The sequence below is a fragment of the Nothoprocta perdicaria genome, unplaced genomic scaffold (genome assembly GCF_003342845.1).
Source record: "Nothoprocta perdicaria isolate Ctin4 unplaced genomic scaffold, notPer1 scaffold_127, whole genome shotgun sequence".
In the NCBI taxonomy this organism is placed as follows: Eukaryota; Metazoa; Chordata; class Aves; order Tinamiformes; family Tinamidae; genus Nothoprocta; species Nothoprocta perdicaria.
The window spans coordinates 1,335,803-1,360,228 of NW_020454394.1; the positions used below are offsets into that span (position 1 = coordinate 1,335,803).

A 24,426-nucleotide genomic window follows, 5' to 3' on the forward strand; every position below is an offset into this window, starting at 1 on the left:
CTTTTTTTTTTTTTTTTTGATGCTGGCCTCTCAAAAATTGATTCAAAAGTAGCAGATTTTAAGGTATTTCAGGTTTTGCTGCTGGTCTTCGTTCACGCATATAAGGACTAGAAATTCTCTATATAGGACTAGAAATTCTGTAGCTACAATCTTTTATTTGGTGAAACAAATCATAAAGCTCCTTATACAAATCATTACACTCCTTAGCTGATGAGGCGATGATAACMGAGCACTTCACAGCTAAATGATCACCTCCTTTTGAATAACGTGGCACATTCAGAAATAAATATCCCCATCAACTCTCACTGAGGGCAGCATTGCAAATTCACCTGGCAGAGGCAGGAGGCAACTCAGGGATGCAAATCCCAGCCATTGGAAAACAAGCAAGTGCCTTTGGGCTGCATTTCAATCGAGAAGCGTTACCAGGAGCTGAAGGCAGCAGCTCTGAAGAGAATATATATATATATATATATATATATATTTGTTTGTTTTTTCTGAAAATCAGACCAAAGAAAAGGTTCTTGTCATGAAAGGTTTTAATGATGTTACAGCTTGATTGTTGTAAATTCCCACTCACCTTAATCATTAAACCACCTGCCTCCACACAGCCTCATGCCTGAAGATCTAAAACAGGGCTTGCAGGTCAGAAGATGGAGCAAACAAGTGTTGGCTTCTCAACTGGCAGATGGACTGATCAGCATAACGAGCAAAACCCCCAGCATTTACACATTTACATTTTCCTGCTCCGTGTCAGCTTCTTGTACACATCTACAATCAGCAGAGACCAGGACAGATCTTTGCAACAAGTGTTTTCACATAACACTACCCACCTCCTGTGCACGTTCAGTCCTGTGARGGATTTTGAATCTAATTCAATCATCTACATAGTGACAATGTTGTCCGTGACCATAAAGAGAGGGGGGAAAAGAAAAAAAATTAATCAACAAAAGCCAGGCCCACATTTTTGTATCAGAATACAATCAATGCAATGATTTTATATCACAATACAGAGCCAAGTTCCAAAATGTCATTAAAAAAAAAAAAAAAAAAGTCACTATTTTTGACATACAACTGGGTATGGAGGTTTTGGAGCACAGACTTCCTGTAAAGAAATGAAGAAATGCTAATAATTATTTTTATTCATTTTTTTAAGCAATGGCAAAACCCTCAAGTTACGGTGTTGAGGTTGTGTTGCAAACAAATCTGATAACAATGTGATATTTTTTTCCTTCTAGGAAAAGGATTCTAAGGTTTTAAGGCTAACAAAAGGAAAACTCTAGTTTTCCAAAAGGTGCCTGCACAAACACTACTGAGTGGAAACAAAAGGGTGATCCAAGCTTTACCAGAGATTTTGAAATTACCAGAGAGTAGGAATTTAAGCCTTGCACGATGCACAAGACAGGTTCCTCTCCAGCGAGTCATTTGTTCACAGACAGAAGCCCTTATCCTTCCTGCTGGCAGCAGTGACGTTTTGCAGAGATTTTCTTCTCTTCCTTGTTYGGAATTCCAAAGAGTTAATGTGACAACAGACGGGCAATGCAGTTAAAAGGAGTCAGTCCAGAGAGACACACTGAGCTCTACGGAGCTGCAGGACCGCRTGGTCTGTCTCGACTCGCGTGTGGCCGCAGAGCAGAGCCGGGCAGAGCAGCTGGGCAGCTCCACAAACCAGTGGGGAAAAGAGATTTCACCATTTCTTCCGTTCCCAGCGCTGGTCACGAACCCTTCTCTGGGTTAGAGCTGGCAGAGCCTTCTGACTTAGCGAGGAAACGATTCAAAACCACCACATATTTTGTGCTAAGGAAAATAAACAAAATAAAGTGGACGATGTACTCGGATAACCTACTTGCCCAGAACAYTGGCGTGCAGCCAGAGATACCCTTGATAACTGCTGGACATCACAGCTTACAGAACTGAACAGAGGAGTAATAGCAACTAGCAATAGTATAATTCCATTAAAGTAATAAAGAAAAAAAATAAAAATAAAAAGCAACAAGGAGAATTTCTCCTCTTTCCAGTCTGTAATTCAGAGAGGAACCAAAAAAGTTCATGCGCTTGTACAAGAGCAATAAAAAAAATTAAATATTTATTTTGAATAACAGGCTTAAGTTCAAGCTGCAATGTTGGCAATGTAGATTTTAAACACAGATCACAAAAGCGTGCACAAAAATGTATTTGAGCAAAGAACAAAAATAATACTAAGAAGTATACTAAACAGCTGCTGATTTTAAGGAAACAAAAAAGGCTTGTAATCACTATACAAAATATAAAATGTATTAAACACTACCATCCACAGAACATGTTTATTTTAGCTTGATTATATTTAAAAATTATTTGTGTAGTTATTTATATAGTGAATTGTAAATGAATATTATACAGTAACCTCCTTTTGGTCTGCAAAACCTCTGTTGCACTATAGCACACCCAATCACATTGAAAAAAAAATTATTTTTTCCTTACTATCGATAAAGAAAACAATCATTGATAATACAGTAAATATTGTCAGGTCTACAAATAAGGAAACTAAAAATGACTCCTTCGACTCTGAAGCGCTTTCCATGCAAAGTTAGCACTTGGCTTGTTCAAACAGAGCGCACTACCAAGCAGTGTCCAGGGTCGTAGATGCTCTTGGTAAGACTAAACCTTACAAAAAAATTAAAGATTGAATGTAATCATGCAACCCTCTGACTACTGGGTATACCCACTGTGTCGCTTACCCATTTATTGCCTTTCCAGAATAGCATTCAAGGCATCAAAATTAGGCTTATGATAAATATACATATAATGAAAGGACACAATCTGCTATTTGACACTACTACTGGTAATGTCTGTGCTACGTGAAAGCACCTTTAAAAAGAGCCTATGCGGCAAGAGATAAGTGTCTAAAGATTCAAAATGAATCAACAGTATTGGATAACAATATAATTCTCAACTCAGAAGCTGCCTCAAGATTAGGTGCATCTTCAGTTAATGTAACAGGAAAAAAGGCAATGGATTTTATTTTATTAATTGTATCCACTCATAAACTGACCTAAGGCCACCAGATGTGCAGACACAACAAGTTTTCTTTTTTTTTTTTTTTTTTTTTTACAGTTCTTTAAATTGTAGGATGAAAAGGGAATAGATCTATTTAAAAACAAACAGATATTTCATCTATATTAAGAAGTGGCCCCAGGCGTTGGGTTCACGTTCTGAGTGGCCACCTGTGGTGCAACTTCTATGATTCGTGGCTTGTCTATAATTCTGGCCGTGCGGTTGCCCTTCTCCACGATGCCAATAATCCATGCTTGGTGACCTTCCCCATATTTYGGAGACTTGATCTCAGCACAGAAGCGTGCAGCCTGTTCCCGTGGCAAACAGATGAGGAGGCCTCCTGCAAAGAAAAAGCAGAGAGTTCAGAGGCTGATTACAAAGCATTTCAACCCTCACCTGCCAAATCCCTCTTTGGTTGAGCACTTGGAGGCTTCAGGGAATTCTGTTGGGCTGCAGGACTACAAGCGAGGTTGTAGTGGAGGTCTGTGAGCTCCCACTTTAGAGCAAGAAGTTTGTTCCCGAATTCAGCATTAGTGCATGTGTAAATGAAGCCAAATACACACAAAAGATGCTGGCGAAAAGACATGGCCCTGGTGCCAACGAATGACACACACAAATAAGGGTGGCATTGTAAACTTCTAGCAGGGCTGGAAGGGCCTCTACTGAAAGCACCTACAGGATCGTTTCGAATCGAGGTCGGATGCAGACACCTATAACCACATATTGGTCGCAGCTGGTTCTGCAAGTAACCCCACCGATTGCTATGAAATCATTCACTAAACAGGGGCTGTTAGAAGCGAATGCGAGAGACAGAAAATTAAACACAGGTTTGATCCCTATTGCCTGTGACAGCCAGTCCCTTTGACCCTCCTGCTAATAGGCATTTTCTAAGATACTGCCTTTCCCATTGGGCCTTCTTTTCTCRCAGAGAAAACTGCAAAAATTACTTCACCTACTAATGAACACCTTTCTGGAGCAGCACAACCACTAGTGAGCAAGGCTGCCATTCACTTATTAAACCTACAAACACCTCCAGCCTAAAAATCCCACAGCTCTGAAAAAGATGGTTCTGCAAGTGAAGTGCTGGAATGAGTTTCATTGCCAGTTCTGGCACAAGCTTCCAGGCAGCTCTGGACAAATACTTACATTTTAGTATTAAGGGGGGGGTGGGAAGGGCAGCAAAACACTAAGAGTTTTTCTGTATTTTTTTTAAGTTTTTCTTAGATTTCTGCTACATGTGAAGTGCTGCACCACAGAACACTGAACTGCAGTTAAGCCCCCAGAGTCAGATGCAAGGAGATTTTACAGCTCTTGCTTGTACCCTCTGCTGTGTTCCGACAGAGAGCAGCCTCTCTCAACTCTTTGGTAGGGAATGTCAAAAGCACTATCTCTTAACCAGAAAACGTTTAGAGAAGGGAGGGAGGCACCAGAGCACATTACCTCAAACAGGAATTTAGTTACATGCCGAGGCTTGCCTACTTTTAAGAACAAAGTGGTAATATTGGAGTAGCCACAAGAGATGTGACCCAGTCTTCTTRTCTTGGGAAAGGGCAGCAGAGTCTCAGCTGTTTGGAAGCAGGGCCATCAGCTCCAAACCAAACTGGGAAGGAAAGTGTTACATGTGTGCCCTCACATCCCAGCACCTCAGTGGCATTTAAACAACTCCTGAGCACCTCGATGTGGAAACTGCTTTTCAGCAGCTATTGAACACTACGTTGGAGAGAGATTAGCAAGTATGGAAGTTGGKTTTTTTTTTTTAGGTTTTGCATGGAGTAAATGTGTGTGCATCCATAAAAATGCACRTCTTTGACAGACATATCAGAACATGCCACCTTCCAGGTGCCTCCCTCAAGAACCAGAAATCAGAAACACGAAGCACCGTGTTTAAGCTCTTCCAGATGTGACAGACACATCGACTGCAAAGGAATTAAGTATCATTCCCATGGAAGGCTCTAAATCAAATTGAAGAATATCTTTTGTCACGGTGCCAGGGAACAGGTTTAAATGGCAGTGCAGAGATTTACTAGCAGCCAGAAGGGAGGAGTCAACCATGGCAGAGAAAATGAAATAAGAAAGAGCAAGAGAATAACCTTCACTCATCRTCTTTTCCCCACACACTTACTCTACACTTTTTAATCAATTACATGCACACCCTGTTACATTCTTTGGCAAGAGGAGAAAAATATGCCAAATGCAAGTTTCTAACAAAAAACTTCCCACTTGACTGYTACGTGCCACAGTTTGATCAATAACTCTTAATAAAGGCTACGGGCTACACTTGATCAGCAGCAGGATTCCTATCTGCAGGGAGTAGTTATTTCTCTGGTAGGCTGGCCAGACTGTTTACCCCTTTGGGTAAGTGCTCACTTTGTTGTGTTTTTATTGTTGTGTTTTTATTTTTATTTTTTTAAGAGAGATTTTGACCATTCTCATCTTTAACTGCTGTACTCTGATGCCAGCACAGCCCTTCTATTCCATCCATCTGGCTGTTTTCATAAAATCTGCAGAAATGCTGCAACTTTGAGATTCCTCTACTACACTAAAAAGGTTTGTTGACATCAGCCAACAGCTCCAAAAGCTGGTAGAAGACGACTGAAAGAAACAAAATACATGGATGAGTATCCCATACAGTGACGCTGTAACACATCTCTGCAAGCAGCTAGTCTAACAAATGGAACTAAAGCAACTGGCAACCTCCACCTGACTAGAACTTTAACCATAGACAAAAGAGTTATCTAAAAGATAGCAGAAAATCATGTAAAACTTGAGTTTTAAGAAAACAAACTCTAAGCAACTGTATCTGGAGGATGGAACAGATGACATAAGAGATCTTTCCAACACTGGCTTTTGTCAACAGGTGCCCAGCAAATGAATGTCAGAAAAAACAACAGCCCCAAATCTATTCAGATCCTTTTCCAGCACATCTCTCCTTGCCTGCGCACTCTGCTGAAAAACATCTGTTCACAAACGAAGCTGAAGAAAGATCTATCTATATGACAACATGAACAGCCCTGCTGAGCTATCCTAAAAGGCACCCTCACAACTGGAGCTGCGATGATGCCCACACTCGTGTCTGCACAACCCAACGCCAGGACACGGAGCGTGTGGACAACGTGGGACTGGGGCTGCACGGCCACCCCTGCCACCGTGCCCAGCTAGCACAGGCACTGCACAGTGTCACTCCACTTGCTTAAGCAAAAAGCCCTCGGGACTGCGGCTAAGGAGCTTTCAGACCAGACCTAACATGGCCATGGAGACTAGGGACTTCTGTAGCATTTGGCAGCCAATATCCCGTAACAAATCTGAAAGCCATCTCTAATGTTGGAGATGCAACAGCARGAAATCAAGCATGTATGTTCCGAGGCAGCCAAAGTTCAGAAATAACTACGTGTCCTGCTGTTTTTTTAATCAGCATATCTAAATGTTGAAARCTCAGCCATTCTGAGTTTCAAAGACACCTCTTGCTCCTTCCCAAGGGGAAGCATCTAGTTTATGGACCAAAGTCAACCCTTTTCCATTTTCAAGCACTTTCAGCACCGCACACTCCTGTTCCATTTTTTTTTCCCCATGGAAAAGCCAGCACTGTATGGGCAGCTCTGAGAACTCACGTTCTCAGCTTGCAGCTCAGCTATTCCCACGCAAACTGCTACACAGCCAGGGCCACTCACCTGAATGAGGAGCCTGTGAGCAGGGCAGGTCCAGCTCCGTGTCGACGCTATTGTGGCCTATTTGCAACGACAACAAGTGCCACCAGGGCAGTGCTCTTTGGCACTCTGGTCACGCGYGCTCCTGGGTAGTAAGAGCCGCGCTGACGCTCCCAAACTTCCTCACAGGGCTGGCCAAACAGCCACCAGATATTTCTGGTCTCTGCTGACTGAAGCTGGATTTGAACTGTTGAAAGAGTTCACATCCCATATCCTGTTACACAGCATCTGAGCTGCACAGTCTCKCCAGGACAGAGCGTCTGTTTAAACACAGATGGCTAAGGAACAATTCAGCGGATCACGACAACTTGTGTATTCGCTAGGGGAAAAGTTTATGGCTCTCACTGTGGTGCTTCTTTCCAGACCTTCAGACTGTTTTGCTACAAGGGCCCCCCTATATTGTGAACTGCAGAGAAGCTGAAAAATACTTCTGGAGAGAAGGAAAATGGTGGGAGAAGGAGATAAGAGAAAAAGACAGATTTCTTGTTCTATCTTCTCCATTTTCTAATGTGAGATTAGAGAATGGAACAGGACAGAAGATTTAGGAGAAAAAATGAAGTAGAGAGACTTCCTGCAGAGGGAAATATTCATTCCAGAGGGCGAGGCAGATGATGCTCAATGGTAAGACAATGTCCAAATACCATATCAGAAGTTTTTACCACATGACRACTGTTTAAACACTTACCTGAAATGAACTCTAAGTTAACAGTCCAGCTCTCAACAGATTTTTGTCCTGTCTGCATTCACTGTCACTACAACTGCCAACTTTACTGAACAGAGAGCTAAAGCACCAGATAAGTCACAGATCAAATTCTTTTCTTGCTGCTAATTAATAATTCCTTAAAGTCAGGATGCATAAAAACATGGGAAAAAAAGAAGTCTATATTCCTGATGCTTGCGTGTCATAGACAGCCTCCAAGACTGGCTGTTTAGCAGTGAACTCAGCACTCATTAGACTGGCAAACCTACTGGAGTTGGTTTTATTTTTGGGAAAACTCAGTGTCAGCTGGACGGGGATATTCAGATACCCACTGTTCTATAGTTAAAATCTCAAAGAAAAGTAAGTTTCAAAAGAACAATCATGTCTTTCTAATTACAAAATGTTCCAGATATTCAGCACAGCAAGGGCCCTATAACATAGTGTTTCATAAGGAGGGAGAAGGCTTTCCAAGTAGGATGGTGGTTTGGAAAGTTAGCTGCAGAAGTTAATTGTGAACAGTTGTGTGGCTAGTGCTCATTAGCTTGGCTACACCCCAAGCCAACTGTGATTTCTGAAGGCAGCACATGGCATTTGTGGCTGTACGTGGTATTAAACTCGGATGTGGAGGTGTGGGGAAGGAAGGAAGGAGGCAGAAATGTCACTCACCTGAGGTCTCTGGACAAGTCCCGTGCATGAGGCCAAACATATTGCCACAAGCCTTACTGACCGCAGCCATCTTGGCGAGAACAGGAAGGTTGTGGATAACGAAGGACACCTCATTCCGCTGCTGCTTGGCCAGGTTTTGTGCATGCCCCAGGATTCCAAACCCCGTGATGTCCGTAGCCGCGTGTGCATTGAAGGTGTGCATGAGTCCAGCAGCTTCAAAACAGGGGCAAAAAAACAAGATCAGTAAGGACAATGCTTCAGTAATAGAGCTCACAGTTGAAATGAAGTTGTCTGCCTTTGATTGCAATCAGGTTTGCTGACTTTCTTTTTAATAAAAAAGATTACATCTCAAATAAAGAAAAAAATCACATTGGAATTCAGTTGCCTTCACCAATACCGCATGTAACCTTTAAAAAACAAAAGTTGCTATTAATGTATTAAATTATACTGAAAATCCAATACCGAAGTTATATTTATGAGCATGCTCTGCTTTACATGTGCTTCTAATTTATATTAGCAGTGTAAGAAACAGGGGTGTGCTCCGGATCCAGGCTTCCCCAACGTTAGTGACTTCTGAGCTCAGCTTTGCTTCTTTAAGGGTAAAAAACACACTTGGACTGGATCAAATTTGTTCCTATCTTTCTCGCTGCCACTCCAAAGAGGTCACAGGAGAACAGAACAGAGGTTCTGGGCTTAGACTACTTAAGTTCTGCACACTTAGCTTAAGAGCTCAAGACCAAAGCGCAGGGGCTGGAGGAGAGGGAGCGGATCTGGAGGATGGGACAGCCCCAAGTTCCAGCCTTCCCACCTTTGCATTCACGAATTCTTGGATATTTGCAATTGCAGAGCCCTGGATGGGGGAAAGGCACCTTTGCAGGCAGCACAATAGCTCCAGTTAAGGATATTCAAGTGCTGTTAAAAGGTGGACCACAGAAGAATGGAAGAAAACAAAAGCAAGAATGTTCTGTCCTTCTCTGGTGCTTCCCATACATAAGTAGGACCAGAAGTGTTCTTTTCCATAGGATAATCCTGRTCATTTATTTTTCCTGGAAGACTTTACGAAAGAACGCAGAACTGGGTGATGCAATGAACACTGAACGAATCCAAATAAATGGGAAAAGGGGATATTTAACTATCCCTATCCCTTCAAATGAGGACTAAGAAAACACTTAATGCAGTTCTCTGCTTCTCCAAAGACACCTCGATCCAAAAAAAAAATTAAATTAAATTAAATTTACAAAAAACCTGGCTTAACTTCTCTGGGGTAAAAGAAGAACCTTCACATGCCAAAAACTACGAGAAATGAAGAAAAAAAAAAAAGAAAGAAATGAAACCATTGTCCGCATTTAGGAAAGCAGAAAACAGTGGTAGAAAAAAAAAGGCAACATAAAAATGAAGAATTTTGCTTTATTATTCTGTTCCCAATTATTTTCACTTTATTGCAATCATAGCTCCATGAGCTCTCTAGACACAGGAAAAAAAATCCAATATATTTCCCTTTAAAACATCCCCTAACTCGCTCAGATGTTACTTGCTGCACTCTTATGAGTCATAATCATCTCCAGCAGCATTTGTGTTTCTGCTATATAATTAAAAGAGAGTGTTTGATTTTAATTTACTTGCTTCACAAACACTGAGCAGCAGAAAGATGGGGCAGGAGGAGGGGAGAAAGCAGCTGTGTCGTATTTCCAAGCAGCAAAGAAAATCAAATATAGATTTGGAAAACAAAAACAAACAAAATAACCCCCTGCCCCTTCCTCCCACAAGGCAACTCCCCCTTGCAAAACACAACACCCCTTTCTTACCTGTTCTGTTGAGCCTGGCCATATTCATCATTGCTTCCTGGTAGGCTAGTTCTACATCTTCTTGTGTCACTACTAGTTTGATTTTATTCCATTTCTCTGGCTAAAGGATGAAGGAAAGAGGATTTCCTTAGGTTTTCAACTGCACATTGTAAAACACTTAAAAAAAATAATAAAAACAAACACAGCCTTCATTCAAAATACACTTGTACTGCAAACTGTATTGCCAAGAGTGTTTCASTCAGGGGTCCTGAAGCTGATTATATGCCTTACTCTACTGTACCTGAGTAAAATTCATTTGAAGATCTATTAGGCATTAAGCACCTGACATGTTGCTCTCGGTGGCAGTGAGTGGAATAACCTACCCTGTGTAAAGATCATCTCTGGGGCAGCTCCCTGGCTTGGCCACTGCATCCAAAGAAGTTTGTTGCTGGATGTTGAGATTTGTAACTTTAATAAGTAAGTAAAATAAAGGCAGAGAGAGAGGGAAATGATTCTGCACCTGGTTCTTTGACTAASGCTACTGCCAGGTGGAGGCCTGGCTGTGAGGACACTGAGGCAGGACTCGCTCACTCCAGTGAGCGGTGAGGGAGAATTACAAGAGTCTCCAACTTCCTTTCCAATTCAAAAGCCAGCCAGCTACACTTCCTTTTACATATTTTCCAGTGTCTTTTATGAATTTATGCCTCCCTCAGATACTAAGAAGTGCTTTTCATTCCAACAGGGCTTCAGAACAATTTAGGAAAGAGTACCTTATAGTGATCAATCATTTCATTTATAGCTGAAATAATTCCACATCCAGAATGAAAAGAAGCAGCTATTTAACTTTTTTTTTTTCCAATGTAAAACCACATTAATTAAAATTTATTCTATATAAATTAGAAAAGAGCAAGAAAAAAGAAAAGCTAATAGGGAGGACTGAGTGAAAGTTATTCTTACTCCAAGTTTGACTGAGCAATCCTAGGGCCTAGTTTTCCTAAATGGTCTTTAGGCTGATCATGGGATTGGGACAGTTTGGATGATGGGAATGGAAATCACTACAAATAAAGGCTGACACTAGAACAACACTGCTAGGCTGGAACTTAGATGCAAATTCGTAACTACTATAGTAGTCAGATCCTGGGATAGTGGGAACAGAAGGGAGAAAAAGAGACAAAAAAAGAAGCCACAAAAATTCCTTAACATCTTGTAAAAGGAATCTTTGATTTCTGAGTGGGAAATGCCCCCGGGCTGGTCCCCTAGGGTCCCCAGGGACAAATTTGTCCGTTTGGCTCTTCCTTCCATACCCAGCTCTCACACGGCCCTCGCCACAGTTCTGTCTTCCAGGAGTTACCAGGAACTCACTGGCTACTGCTCTGTGAGCAAATACATTTTTTATTTTTAAAAGTGCTCTGGAGCCACAAATCTCTGTACTCTCGTTTTCCCTTCTTGCCTACACATAAACATACCGTACCATGTACTTGCTCCCACATATTCTTCAATACAAAGTCAAAACCCTTACTAAAGCTTGATTTACCTGTGGCTTTGTGATGGGTAATTCTCATTCTATTTTCCCTCCTCTTTCAAGAAAGGAAGCTGAAGAAAACAGGCAGTGCAACTACTCAGAATGTTTCCTACCACAATCAAAGATATATGCTGTTTACACATAACAGAAGGATTGATTTCCTTGCTGCTCCCATTCTTCAGACCAGAAAATGTTTCTGGTTGACAGTCAAGGAAATTAGAAATACCTGAAGTATGTGGAAATTTGGAATATCTTTAATTTGCAAGTCTGTTGTCAGTTCAACAATAGATATATTAAGAAGTAAGATTACAGCCAAGAGGGAAAAAAAACCAAACTATAAAAAGGGTGTCTTGGTGTTTGTTCTTCAATGATTTTCACATTAAGATTATCTGAGGCCCTGATCCTTACATTTGACTGGAAAATATGGGATTCTGCAGTGATCAAAAATCTTCCCAGGAAGGAGGAAACAAATAAATATATWTTTTTTTTTCCTAGTTGTTCACACTTCAGACTCCAGTGAAGGCTCAAGTTGGTTCTCTCCCACTTTTGTTAACACAGACTTTTGGAATTAGAATTCATCTGACAATTTAGGTGGCCAAGAGCCAAGACAAAGTAGATTTGAACTCGCTCCTCTGCCAGGCTATTGGCTCAGTAGTCGCACAAGTAGTAAAGACGCATCTTTTTAAAATGTAAACTGAGCAGTTCTCATTCTGAAGACATAACTGGGAGCCAGACAACGTAAGGAGCTGCCAATTTTACTGTCACTTTTTTACTTCAGTAGTTACATTTTTGCCTGAAGTAACAGATGGAAACACGTCCATACACATAATGCCACTAGAAATATTCTTATTGAATGCACGGAGCAATATATGAGAAATGCTGATGTATTCCCATGTACACAAGCAGAAAGTCCATGGACACAGACTGCAATTCTGGCCTACCTGACATCACTAAGATTTTGCCAGCTACTTGGGCAGGTGGAAGAGGGCACAATTTCACCCAGGGTGTTCATCTGCTACTCTGCTGATCAACAATTCTGCTTATKACAGCCATGCCAGTTACCAAGAATCAGACCCAATTAAGTTGGGCTTGGTATAAACACAAAATAGCAAATGTCTGGATTCCAAAGGCTTCCATATGAGCAGATGACACCAACGCACCAAGGAGAAAGGATGGATGATGGATCATACCCAGCTGAACCCCCAACCTACTTATAACACCATCAAACTTCCCAAATTTGAGGTTTWGGAGGAAACAGGGGAGGTCACTTCTAACTCACACCCTTTCCTTGTGTCTTTTTTTTTTTTTTCCTTTTGCAAGTTACTCACAATATCTAGCCACTGGTGGACAGCTACAGCCACTTGAGTTCCCAAGGGTTTAGTTAATACAAGCACATCTCCTGGCACTGCATTGTCTGGCCTGAAAACAAAGAATTCAATATATTAATCAGGGAGTGAAATTCACACATTATTAGGAATAAGTGCTGATAATTCAAAGTCCCAAATATTTTATCATGCAATTAAAAAAAAAAAAAAAAAAAGGAAACTAACTGCAGAATTATCCCTTTGGATTCATTGCTATGAAAAAAAAAAAAAAAAAAAGGAAACTAACTGCAGAATTATCCCTTTGGATTCATTGCTATGGGTTACTATTGAGCAAAAAATCTGCAAACTTATTTAAAAGTGCTAAAATGTCTTTTATATAATGGAAGAATGCTTGTAGTCAGACACACACACAGGATTACATCTTTTCTATCAATTTATTGCAGGCATAAGATAGAACAGGGAAAAAAAAACGAGTTATCTTTGTTATTCAGGGCACAAGRACATAATCAGCTAGGGTCAGGAATAAATTCCTTCCTCCAGCATAACATGCAGAGTGGGACATTCAAGGTTGGCCCCTGTTAAGAGGCCTGAATGTTGTAGTTACAAACATTAATAGGATAACTGGGACATAGTTCAAAATGTATGTAGAAACTTGACAAAAATAATTATGTCCCAAGCAGCCTTTAATAGCTCTTCAAGTTAAAAACTTAACTAGTTTCAAAAGAAGAGGTCCACAAGATATTGGGTAGGTGGGGGGAGAGGGRCAAGGGGAAGGACATGGATATTTAGGAGAGATGTGGCAACTACTGAGTGCTAAGAACACACACAAGCAGGAGAAGGAATTGCTTTACTCCGCATGAGAAAGATCACAACATGGCATTTAAAGGATTTTTAATGCAACCCTTCAGACCAGGGCCTTTGATTGTTTAGCGGTTTAACTTACATTATAAATTCATTAGGCTGACAGACTGTCGTGGCCACTCCTCCTAAAACAATCCAGGGATTTAACACTGTTTGGCCACCAGTAACAGATGTTCCTGCCTCTTCTGCTGCATCTTTGAAACCCTGGATAATTAGAGGCATCACTTTGTCTCTTTCCTAGAGATCAAAACAGAAGTCAGAGTTCCATACACAGCAGTGTCACTCATTTCAAGGCTGCTCTAGGACCTCAATTGCTCAAGGCAGTCCCCTGATGACAAGAGTTCGTGATAGACAAGCCAGCCTTAAGAAGAAGTTAGTCTCCTGAAAATGGAATGCTATCCCATAGAGCTACGGTTTTACAGCTCCTTGTAAAATGCTGAAGAAACATTCATGAAAAGGTCACATGAAAGTAAAGAAGTCAGAGAGTTCTGGAAACTCAGAACTATCCTGCTGTTGCAATCGGGCACAGCCACAGCAGTGCAGTGCAATACAGCAAAGTTAAATCAAGCTGTGTTTGGCCTCCACTAACCTGCAAAATTTCAAGTCATTCTCTTCTAAGAGGAAACAGTCCTTCTTTGCAAAAGCAAACAAACATGCCGGTCACTTCCAAGAACATAAAAATGAAAAGCAATCTATTTTAATTGCTTTGGCTTCAAAGAAATGTTATAAAGCTGACACAAGAAAACCCAAAGTATCTGTCCAGAGTGTTCCATCAATTGGTAATCAGCTGCTGCCTTGGGGCTACATTCTCCTGAAGTGACAGGAGTAGGGACACCAATTTTGGTGAAGATGAAGGTATTAGCACAAGATTAAGATGACACATAAAACTGAAATTTTAGCAAGTGAGTTTGGGAAACTTATGAAGCAAGAATTGCACTATGAACYGGGGCACTCAATAAAGCCATGTCTGCAGCTTCTTTTTCAAGAGGGTCCACGATGAGTACACCAAAGAGAGCGTTATCCACATACAGCTGTGTTGGCCCTTCCTTCGAAAGGAAGTGCCAGAGTCTTACCCTATCTGTCATTTTATTGCTGATTCCAAGGAGCATCAACATGTTGTCGCATTCTGTAACCCCCATGGCATAAAGGTCACTTAGGACATTGGCACACGCTATCCGCCCCTGAAAAAGAAAGGGAAAAATAACTAAGAGGAAAGGGAAAAAAAATCTAAGAGGACGTTTTCCATACATTCAAATACCTGTCAAAAACAAAACTTCCCACGTGAAGTTGTAACTCTGCAATGGCTTCTTAGGCTCCTGCACCCAAAAATCAGAGATGTGAAACAGTGCTTTTCATGTATCTGGACAGGAGACCTGACTAGGAGAGGTATCTGTTCCTTGCAGTTAATGAAAGACTTATCTCCTGGTCAAAGCTCGCTCTCACTGGTTATACAGGAGTTTCATATGAAGACTTTAGACCAGATTACTAATTTTGGAGGCTGAAGTTAGGCAAGGCAAAGGTTTCCACTTAAAAGCTCAGCTTGCTTAAACTGATACATTCCTTTTAATTTAATTGCAGCACAGAAGTGTACAGCACTGATGAGGGAGGCTACAGCATGTTCATTTATAACTGCTAAGGAGCTAACCTAAAGCTCACAGTGCTTCCTAGYGCTGTGGTCTTCTTCTGATAGGGTGTCAGCCAGGGGCCCTGGCCTCAAAAGGGAATAAAACAGCCCAGGGTCACCTTGTCACCACGTTGGGGTACCCATATCTGCTGAAGGAGAGTGTGCACTTATTCAGGTGACAGAACAAGGCTGAATTTTCTCAGAGCACATATATTCTAGTTAATATTTGTGTGTGTGAACAACATTAAATTTTCTCCAAAAGGCCCAGTCCCCTGCTAGGGGTCCTGTGGAGAATTCTTAAAGCTGGAAAGACTCAGAAGGGCTCACTGGGGTCACATGAGTTTAGCTACCCTAATTTTGCTAAATTAATGGATCTGAGATGAGGCACCAAGCTTCCCGAGGAAGATCCTGCACTTCCTGATGAAGGATGTGCCCTACGGGCTGAGTGGTTCTCAAGTACAGAACAAGTTCTGTTGCGCTTGTCTGGAGGATACCACACACTTTAATAAAGTTATTCTAGTTTTACAGTTGCAGCACCGCAATCAGAATGTGATTCTATGATTTTAACTGCCTTTTTTTAAAAAAGAAAGTTTMGAGGCAAAGCAACCATGGTAAAAACAATAGCATGTTTATTCAAGACAGCTGGGATTAAAGAAATATGTCTCAGTTACACAGATAAAAAACAAATCAAACAAACAAAAACAAAACAGCACGTTTYCAAAACCTTTGTCTACTCACAGATACAGGATCTTTACACAAATTGTCAGGTAGTTACTGCATTTTCTGATGACATGAAATAACAGTGAAACGCAAAGCAGTTTGTCATAAACTCAAGAGCTTCCACTAGCATCAGGGAAACCCATTATGGGCTAATGTTAAATTTATAGATGTTAAAGACACTAATGCCTGTCATTTCCTTTCTCTGTAAAGCGATTAACAAATTCTCCAGAACTATCTTCAGTATTTACCAAGCAAACTTCTGGTTTCTACCCTCTTAGGGATGACAGATAAGATTTTAAAGCCACAACAAAACAGCTCTCTTCTAGTAGTTAGAGGTCAGCCTGACTCTACTCTTGCCTATTGGCAGAGCCACTGTGGATACAAATCCAGGATCACAAGTCTCAGGGCTGAAGCAGCAGAGGAAACAACCCCGGATTTGCCAACACTGATAGACCAGTATCAAGCAGGTTTAGTCTAGCATTGCTCTGAAATCTCACTGAAACACAAGACACTCGAGAATACTTAGAATACTAAGCACTGTTTATTACAAGGGCAAAGGCTAGAGTATCGGGCACTCATCCTTGGTCTTAAGATTCTTCAAAAAGCACCAAAAGTCTCTGCCATGGAGGGGAAAAGAATCCCCAAAACCAGCTGATTTCCTGCTCCCATACTCAAAATAAGTACCTCTACAATGTCATAAAGGGGGGCTCTATAAGGCCTATTACCAGCGTGGCTTGATCCTATTCTCAATTACTTACAATCTCCCCAGTCACAAACCATTTAAGCTTCAGAGTCCTATGCTACATACAAACACTACAGGTGTATGTTGCTGAGATGCATTACAGAGACCATCTGTTTTCAAGAACAAAGATGAGAAAAAAGGGAAAAGGAGGAAGAGTTTTTTTGCCTATAACTGAAAAACTTTCTTATAAAATAGCCCTTCTTTTGTCYGCCTTTGACCGCTTGATCTTTGAAGAAAAAAAAAATGAAGTTCAGCAGAGCCCATACGCATTTTTTTAGTACTTTTTTTCTACCTCAGCATTCAGCTTTGCACTTTCTGCTTTCCCTCTGCTTCTTCCCCCTCCCACTGAGAAGATAAATGAGATAAGTTGCTGCATGGGGACACTGTGTACAGAGAGGGGAAGAGATTCTGAATCAGAGTATTTGGGGAATATAGCCCAAAATCAGACTGGAATTGACTAGGTCAAGATACAGAGTGAAAGAACATGAAATGCAAAATAAAAATAAATTTTTTAAAGTTGGAGAAAGAGGGTAGAAGCAGTCAGGCTTGGAAAGAACAGAGAGCCTAGAGCACACTCCTTTWCACAGGCTGGGCACAAATTCAGAATTCCCAAGTCTCACCATTCCTCCCTAACCCCTCTTCCCCCCCCCGCCCCCAGCAAATTATTTTTGTCTCTTTTCCAACCAGTGCKGGTCCTCACAGAAAACAACCAATCTGTTTTGCCCCCAGTTTTCCAGTCCCCAAGCGCGAGAGGCCTGAACGGGGGATCGAGCTGCTCCAACCCTGCTGGTACTCGCTGCGGGGACGGGCAGGAAGCCCTCTCACAACATCCCTGCTCTCACACGGCTTTTAAGAAAAAACACAAGCCTAAGAAATGGTCACTGGAAAGGACCTTGATTAGAAAAGTGAAGCATCTGAGTGTTCGGAAAGGCCGACGTTACAGTTTCTGCTGCATGTGGATCACAGAGCAAACTTACTAAGATGCAGCTACTGAGGTTGGACTAAGGCCCAGCTGACATTCCGCTTCCACCACATTGGCCTAAACCTCATTTGTGTTCAAAATCAGCTATCTGCTACTGCAGCATCTCAACTCCCTCGTCTCTCAGCAAGACAACTCTCCCCTTGACTAYAGCCTTCTCATACGACTCCTTGCAGGTATTTCTTACAAGGTGAGAAAGCAGAATTTCTAAGTTGATGAAATCAAACACGATTCTTCAACAATACAAGTTTTTTCCCCTGACCCTTCAAATTCTCACATGACATTAAAGCAAGTTACTTGTATGAAACTTTCCAGGACATTTTACTGAAAAAAACAAGTAGGTCCCAATCTCAGAGCGAGTGTCCAAAACCTAGCAGAGAAGAGTCTCAGGATGAGCAGCAAAACAGCAAAGAACATGCAAGCATAAACAGAAGCAAAACACCACATTAATGAAAATGAGTTGCATTAAATCACACACAACATGAATTCTAGCATTTCCCAACTTTCACTTAACTAACTCTTAATGCAGAGCTCTTTACATTTTTTTWAAAAAAATACATATTTATTTCCCCTCACCTTCTGCTGCAGTCAACACTGATCACAATCACTCATAACACCACACCAAAATCTCTACCAAAACGGACAGAACCAAACACAGACACGGAAAGACCTAAAGTCCAAGACTACAGGACTTTGCTCAAGTCATGGAATTTAAACTGATCCATCTGCAAAGTGGAAATACTGCAATGAGGAAACCGGTGCTCACAAAGCACCCTGGAGCTGCCAGGTGTTACWGCCAACTACAGTCATGCAGATCTTTCCAGTTATAACATGTTACCTGCTTATTTCAGAACCTCAAAAAAGGCCAATTACTGTGTGGTTCTCCTTGTAAGAGGAGTTTACTGCCTACTGCTTCACAGACAGCTCCTTTTTCCCCCTCTCTTTTGTGCTTTTCAAGCCAAATCCCACAGAACAACAGATGGAGGGAGCTTTGAATTAAAGGCAGCAGCCCTCCCTGCTTTCACCTACACAAAGCAACACTGCAGCATTACTGGCCGACATGGAAAGAAATCCAGGATGAAAGATGATGCCTTTCCCTCTTCACATGTATTTGGAAAGGCAGTGAATGCAGTAAATCAAACAATTTGTATTGCACATCAAGAATAAACAGCCAAAATTCCCATCAGACGGGTACATAAGAAGCATAAATGAAATCAGCAGTATACCTAGCAGTAAGTTTAGCCAACTTACCATCATATAAGGATCATCCACAATAGGATAAATATAATCTGTCGTCTGGACCAACGACAAACCTCCATGTCTTAATGGAATAACACACGTGTCCATCCCAATTCCTGCAAAGACACAAATCCATTCCTGGGGTGAGTAACTTTGCCCTTAAGGTCCCTTGTTCAGAACAACAGATAATTATAAAACATGTCTGTGAAATACAACTTGCAGTGTTGCCTAAACAAACATGGCAAATCTCCTGCCTTAGGGAAAGCACACAGCACAAATAAGAGGGAACCCAACCAAAAGATGAAAACTCGTATTTGGAACATTTAAACAGTTGAGAGCAAGAACTAAGCTGCAGTGTTGAACAGTTTAGTGCAATACAGGAACACACTGCTTTTGAGGACACCTGCATTCATCCGCATGCACTTTTGAAGTCAAGAAAAAACTGCATAAACTGATACTGTTAAAAGCAAATAGGTTTTCCTGTTACTCCCCATCTCAACAAAAACCTAGTGACAGTTTATAAAAGGACAGAGCCTCCCAGAGAAGAGAACTCCTCCTCGTTTCAGAGGGAGCGATCACGATCACTGCTTTGGCCCCGGTGAAAGATGATTCACCCACTTGGAACCTGTGCAACTGTGTTAATCTTTTCTCATTTCTGTGAGGCTGAAGGAGTGCAAAAGTTGCTGCTAGACAGGAAAACTCCTTTGAGAAAACCACAATACCACATGAAGAGCAGCCTTCTCTGGCACTGGGTATTTCAAACAGAATGAGCAATATCAAAACCTCCAGGCATTTGCTGTGATGCAAGTGATCACTGACCCATGCAACCTGTCAACAGGCCCTTCCACCCCATTCCTGGTGTGACAACAAGGTACTTGGAATTACTTTGTATACCACAGGGTGTATACRAAGAGGTATATTCTCTGTATACAAAGAAGTGCATTCCTATAAATATTTTTGGGAGAGCAGATGCCACACAGTAGCTTTCCCAATGCTCTAGCAAAACACTACACAGCAAGGACTGCAAGTCAGTGTGTGGCAGGGTCCTGCACTGGGGCTTGCTTCCAGCATCCAAAATCCCTCTGAGGGCTTGGAGAGCTACCAAGGCAAAGACCTGCCCACAGAAGAGAGGAGATGCTGAAAAAGAAAGCCCATGAGTGGCAATTGGGGGTTGCTCATCCTCCACARAAAGTTCCAATCTACTTGCACATCCAGAACTTCCAAGGAAATGCCCATAAGCGCTAGTTGACAAGTGGCTTGTGTACGGAAGCTATTTAGCCCTCAGTTCAGCTGCTGATGTTAGATTTTCAATAAATCTACAGCAAAATTTACAGCAAAAGTGCAGTCTCACAGTCTCCAGGGAGCCACTATGCTCTTTCTGATGCTATATTTTTTTTTCCTCGGTAGAAGAGAGGAGAAAAAAAAAAAAAAAAAAAAAAAGGCTTCCTAAATAATGTAACCTGTTCAGTGAGGTGTTTGAAAAGGGCATTTTGAAGTTTAACAACAGCTCAGAGAATTAATGGCCAAACTTGCCTTTTCTTACGTATGGAAATACTCAAGGCTATATTTAACCTTACCCAGCATAATGCCCCTTGTAGAACACTAAAAATTAGCAAGGCTAAGCCTGCTACTAATCATTTCCCTCCTGGCTGCACCTCAAAGCATGATGCATACGGTGAAGTCAGCCAACCACCCCTTTGAAAAACAAGGCATCAGAGCAAATAACACCAAATTCATCTGGAGATAYATTTGTTCAAAGGATACTCACCATTAAAAAAGCAAAACAAAACTAAATTCCTAGAAGACTTCCGTTCTCCACTTTCTATTACTTACAGAGTCCCTGTTACATAACACCACACCTATTTAGTGATGGCATTAAGTCTAATTTTGAACTTTTCATATAGTTGGAGAAGAAAAATGTACTAGCAGTCCTTTACTTTTTAGAACCTGAGAGTTTACAAGAGGAGAAAAAAAACAGCTTGAAAATTAAATATAAAACAAACTATTACTGATTTTAGAAATCTGCCAAATTAGAAATGCTGTTGTGAATAACTACTACTTAATTAAGGAAAAAAAAAAAAAAGAAAARAGCCATACGAACAACAACCTGGGGCCAAAAGAAGCTCAAAGTATTCCTTTCGAGGGACTACTACAGTGTCACTCCAGCTCCACACACAATTACTGCTTAGATATTTCATACAAAGATCACCATTGTTTAAGCAAAAACACGGGCTCCTTACTGATCTCTCACTGAATCCAATCTCTTCTGCAATAATGCACTGCAACCTATTAGTCTGCTAATACATAATTTGCTGTATTAAAATAATTTAAAATAGGTTATTGGATACTAAAGTGACAGGTAGATAACTCTGAAACAAATATTACATTGATATTCCTAAATTCAGAGGGAAAAATCCACTCCGCACTGTAAAGCAGATATTTAACATGTAGGGCTGAGTCAACAAGAAAAACAGAATTAAAAGTGTCATTAAACACATTATCTATGTTCATTTATCTATATCAGTATTAGGTACAGTAGCTGGTATCAAAATACCTACATTTGCCCTGCTCCCCAGGTAGATTGCTTGTGCAGGTTGTTTTCCCTTATTGCTTGCATCATTGTGCAAACACCAAAGAGAATGTAAGTCTTGTAAAGACAGCTTTTCCCAGGGAGCTTCTCTAGGTGAGCAAAAAAAGTTAGAGTGGGGTACAATGAAAGGATTGAAAGGAAAAAAAAAACAATAAAATCACACCTGTGAAACAACTCATTCCTCATCTTAGCTGAAGTAAGTTTGCTTTTACTCACTTGCTCACTTAAGAGTCATTTAATYATTATTCACTGGGTAGAGTTCAGAAGCCGAAGTCCTAATATCAATTAATTTCTGAAATTTTTTACTACTTCCTTTTGCAAAGCACCTACTGGGGGAAGGGAGGAGGAGGCTGCAACTCCTAAGCATGTGCCTATCGTTACAGGCAGTCCCAGCTCTGTTTTTATTTCACAGTCAAGTGTCCGGCCGCATGTTAAATAATTAAAATACAAACCCATTATTCTTATATCTCCCASATGCCAACAAATGTCAACTACAGAGGCACTCCTCAGATCTCTGGATGCCGTGCATGCATTATACAACACACAGTGTTCAAACTGATTGAACAAATAGCAGACGAGTCACTTAAGCGGGTGAACGGAGAAGCACTGCAGGTGTCCAGAGAGGCAGCTACTTACCCAGCCTGGGCATGACTGCCCCCAGGAACTGCTCATCTTCCTGGAAGTGGTTTTCTTGGAGGGATTCAAGCAGTTTCTGTAACACATCTTGGGGCACTTTACAGCCCGTGCCTTTCAGTTCAGTGAATCGGGTCAGACGGAAGCTCTTGTCCAGCTCGTAACTCTCTGGGTTAAACGACTCCCGAACGGACATGGTTCTTCCACGCAGACGTCCGACCTTTCCCACCCCACGGCAACGGGATCAGTTTCTTTGCTGATCAGTCTAATTAAAAAAAAAAAAAGGGAACATTAGAAATTCCTAGAATCTACAAGACAACGTTTCCTAGGTAGGGCAAATTAAAAAGTCTAATAAAGGCCCTCGATGCATTTCACTTGTTACAACAGGTGGGCACCACATCTCCTGCAATCCATTTCTCCGAGACCACAGAGGAACAACTATCTTCCAATATAAAAAACTGTAGTTATGCCAGGCCAATCACAAACTGATTTCTTTCCAGTTAGACTGCATAAACTTTTCATTTAAAAAAAATAATAATAAAAAAAAAATCTAAACACATCCGTCTCATTTAACAGAAAAGTAATGAAAGAAATAATTCCCAGAGCACGAGGACAAATTCCAAAAGGAAACCTGGGCCTTCATTCTGCCACACGCTCAAGGGAGACATCTGTTTGTACTCAGTTCAATACAGGACCGTGATTTCAGCAATTAGTACGTTACTTTTAAAAAAAATAAGACACTTTTCAAATAGGGGTTCAGCTTCAGGCTGCTTGATGCAAGCAGCTGAAACTCCTTAATGCACCTGTTCTCCATGGGGGAAAATCCAACCTGACTTATGTTAGTACAGGTAACAGAAGAACAAAGCATAGTACTTAAGCAGAATGGTTTAGCTACAAACATGCCGTTTTAATAATTTCATAATTAAATAAATGCTGAAACATATTTTTCAATTTTTAATTTTTTCAAGCACAAATGCCGAAAAAATAATTCCTTGCTTCTCAAGCCCTTTCTTAGTCAAATAACGACACTGAGAATACACAGAGAATTGCCCACTAGAACGCTAATGAAAARAGACACTGATGTAACTCATTTAATRAAATTCTTCACAATGCACATCTAATTTTAGAACGTTTTTCCACTCTGACTCAGCCACACGCCACGCTCCAAAACTARTAAGAGGCCTAACCAAAAGGCTCAACGCTAAACACGAACAGCAGTAAAACTATGCAATTTGCCTGCCTCAAAGTTTTCAGGAATTACTGGAAGCAGCTACACAGAGCAGCTCCTTGGAAAACAAGGACCGTGCTCAACAGCACCCAGAAGACCAGAGCTCTGCATGCGTTTCTGACACGGCACCGGGGGACAGTCACCCTGCTACTTGGCTAAGCTGAAAAGTGAGGAAAAAAATGCAACTGACCAGCTCAGAAAATCCAAAAGTGGTAAAAAAATAGAAAATAAATCTTAAAAAAATTAAATCTTCAGGCTGCAGGAGCATCCCTTCGATGCACTTAACACCGTTTACACAAGGCTTTGAGTCTACTAATTTATGAATTTAGATGGTAAGAATTTAGGCTTAGGCTCCCCAAGAAGTTTTGCTGCGGAGCGGGGCTCCCCGGGCCAGGCTTTTCCCTCCTTCCCCAGGAGGCGGGTCACTTTATTTAAAACAAACCTCCCAAAGCCCAGGCTCGGGCAGGGATCCAAGCCCCAGTTAGGAGAACGTGTCTTGGATGAGCAATGACTCCAGTTCCTAGCTGGGGTCTGCCAGTGTGAGACCCCAACCCCAAGCAAAACAGCGAAGACACACACTGGAAAACAACCTGTCAACAGCAGACAAAAAGCTTTTCAAGAGTTTTTTTTTTTTAATTTATTCTAAATTATTTCCAGATTTTTTTTTTTTAAAGCAGCTTGTCCCTCCATTTAGCTGCTGCTTGCAATACGCTTAGCACCCCCTACCTACTTCTATAGGGAAGGGCTGAGGGGGGACCCTCTACCAGCCACTTTCTGCCACCTCGAGGGCTGCAGGCCCAGGTCATTCCACCTCCAGCCTTGAAATCAAATCCTGGGGCAAAACAGGGCGGTTTTATTTAACGGAAAACACCCAGAGTGCACGCACGCAGTAACTTTTCTCTTGACGGAGATGTGGATGAAAGCGCTCACAGCGGCACACACTTATTTTACATTTTTTTGGCCAAACGCTTTTATTTTCCCCTCTATTTCACGGGTTTCGCGCCGCAAAAAATCACGGGATAATCCATGTTAGAAAGGAAGAAATGGGGGGTTTAAGCCTCGTCTCCCTGAGGCGCGTT

General features: G+C 41.3%; 1 protein-coding gene across 3 annotated transcripts in view; it reads right to left on the minus strand.

Annotated features, from left to right (window-relative positions):
• Positions 1–1,787: 1,787 nt before the first annotated feature.
• The window catches only part of SEPHS1 (selenophosphate synthetase 1), a 23,026-nt gene continuing 387 nt past the window's right edge, over positions 1,788–24,426 (minus strand). Inside the window, exons 1-9 of one of the 3 annotated variants that reach the window (XM_026033279.1) lie at positions 24,234–24,269; positions 22,123–22,384; positions 18,909–19,012; positions 14,666–14,773; positions 13,675–13,829; positions 12,735–12,825; positions 9,906–10,005; positions 8,101–8,313; positions 2,256–3,370 (exon numbers count right to left, since the gene is read on the minus strand). In XM_026033279.1, coding sequence (XP_025889064.1) covers positions 3,156–3,370; positions 8,101–8,313; positions 9,906–10,005; positions 12,735–12,825; positions 13,675–13,829; positions 14,666–14,773; positions 18,909–19,012; positions 22,123–22,315 — 1,179 coding nt within the window. In that variant the 5' untranslated portion in view covers positions 22,316–22,384; positions 24,234–24,269 and the 3' untranslated portion in view covers positions 2,256–3,155. Of the gene's footprint in view, positions 3,371–8,100; positions 8,314–9,905; positions 10,006–12,734; positions 12,826–13,674; positions 13,830–14,665; positions 14,774–18,908; positions 19,013–22,122; positions 22,385–23,537; positions 23,575–24,233; positions 24,270–24,426 lie in introns of those variants that run through there. The other 2 variants (XM_026033277.1, XM_026033278.1) reach the window with 2 other exon arrangements.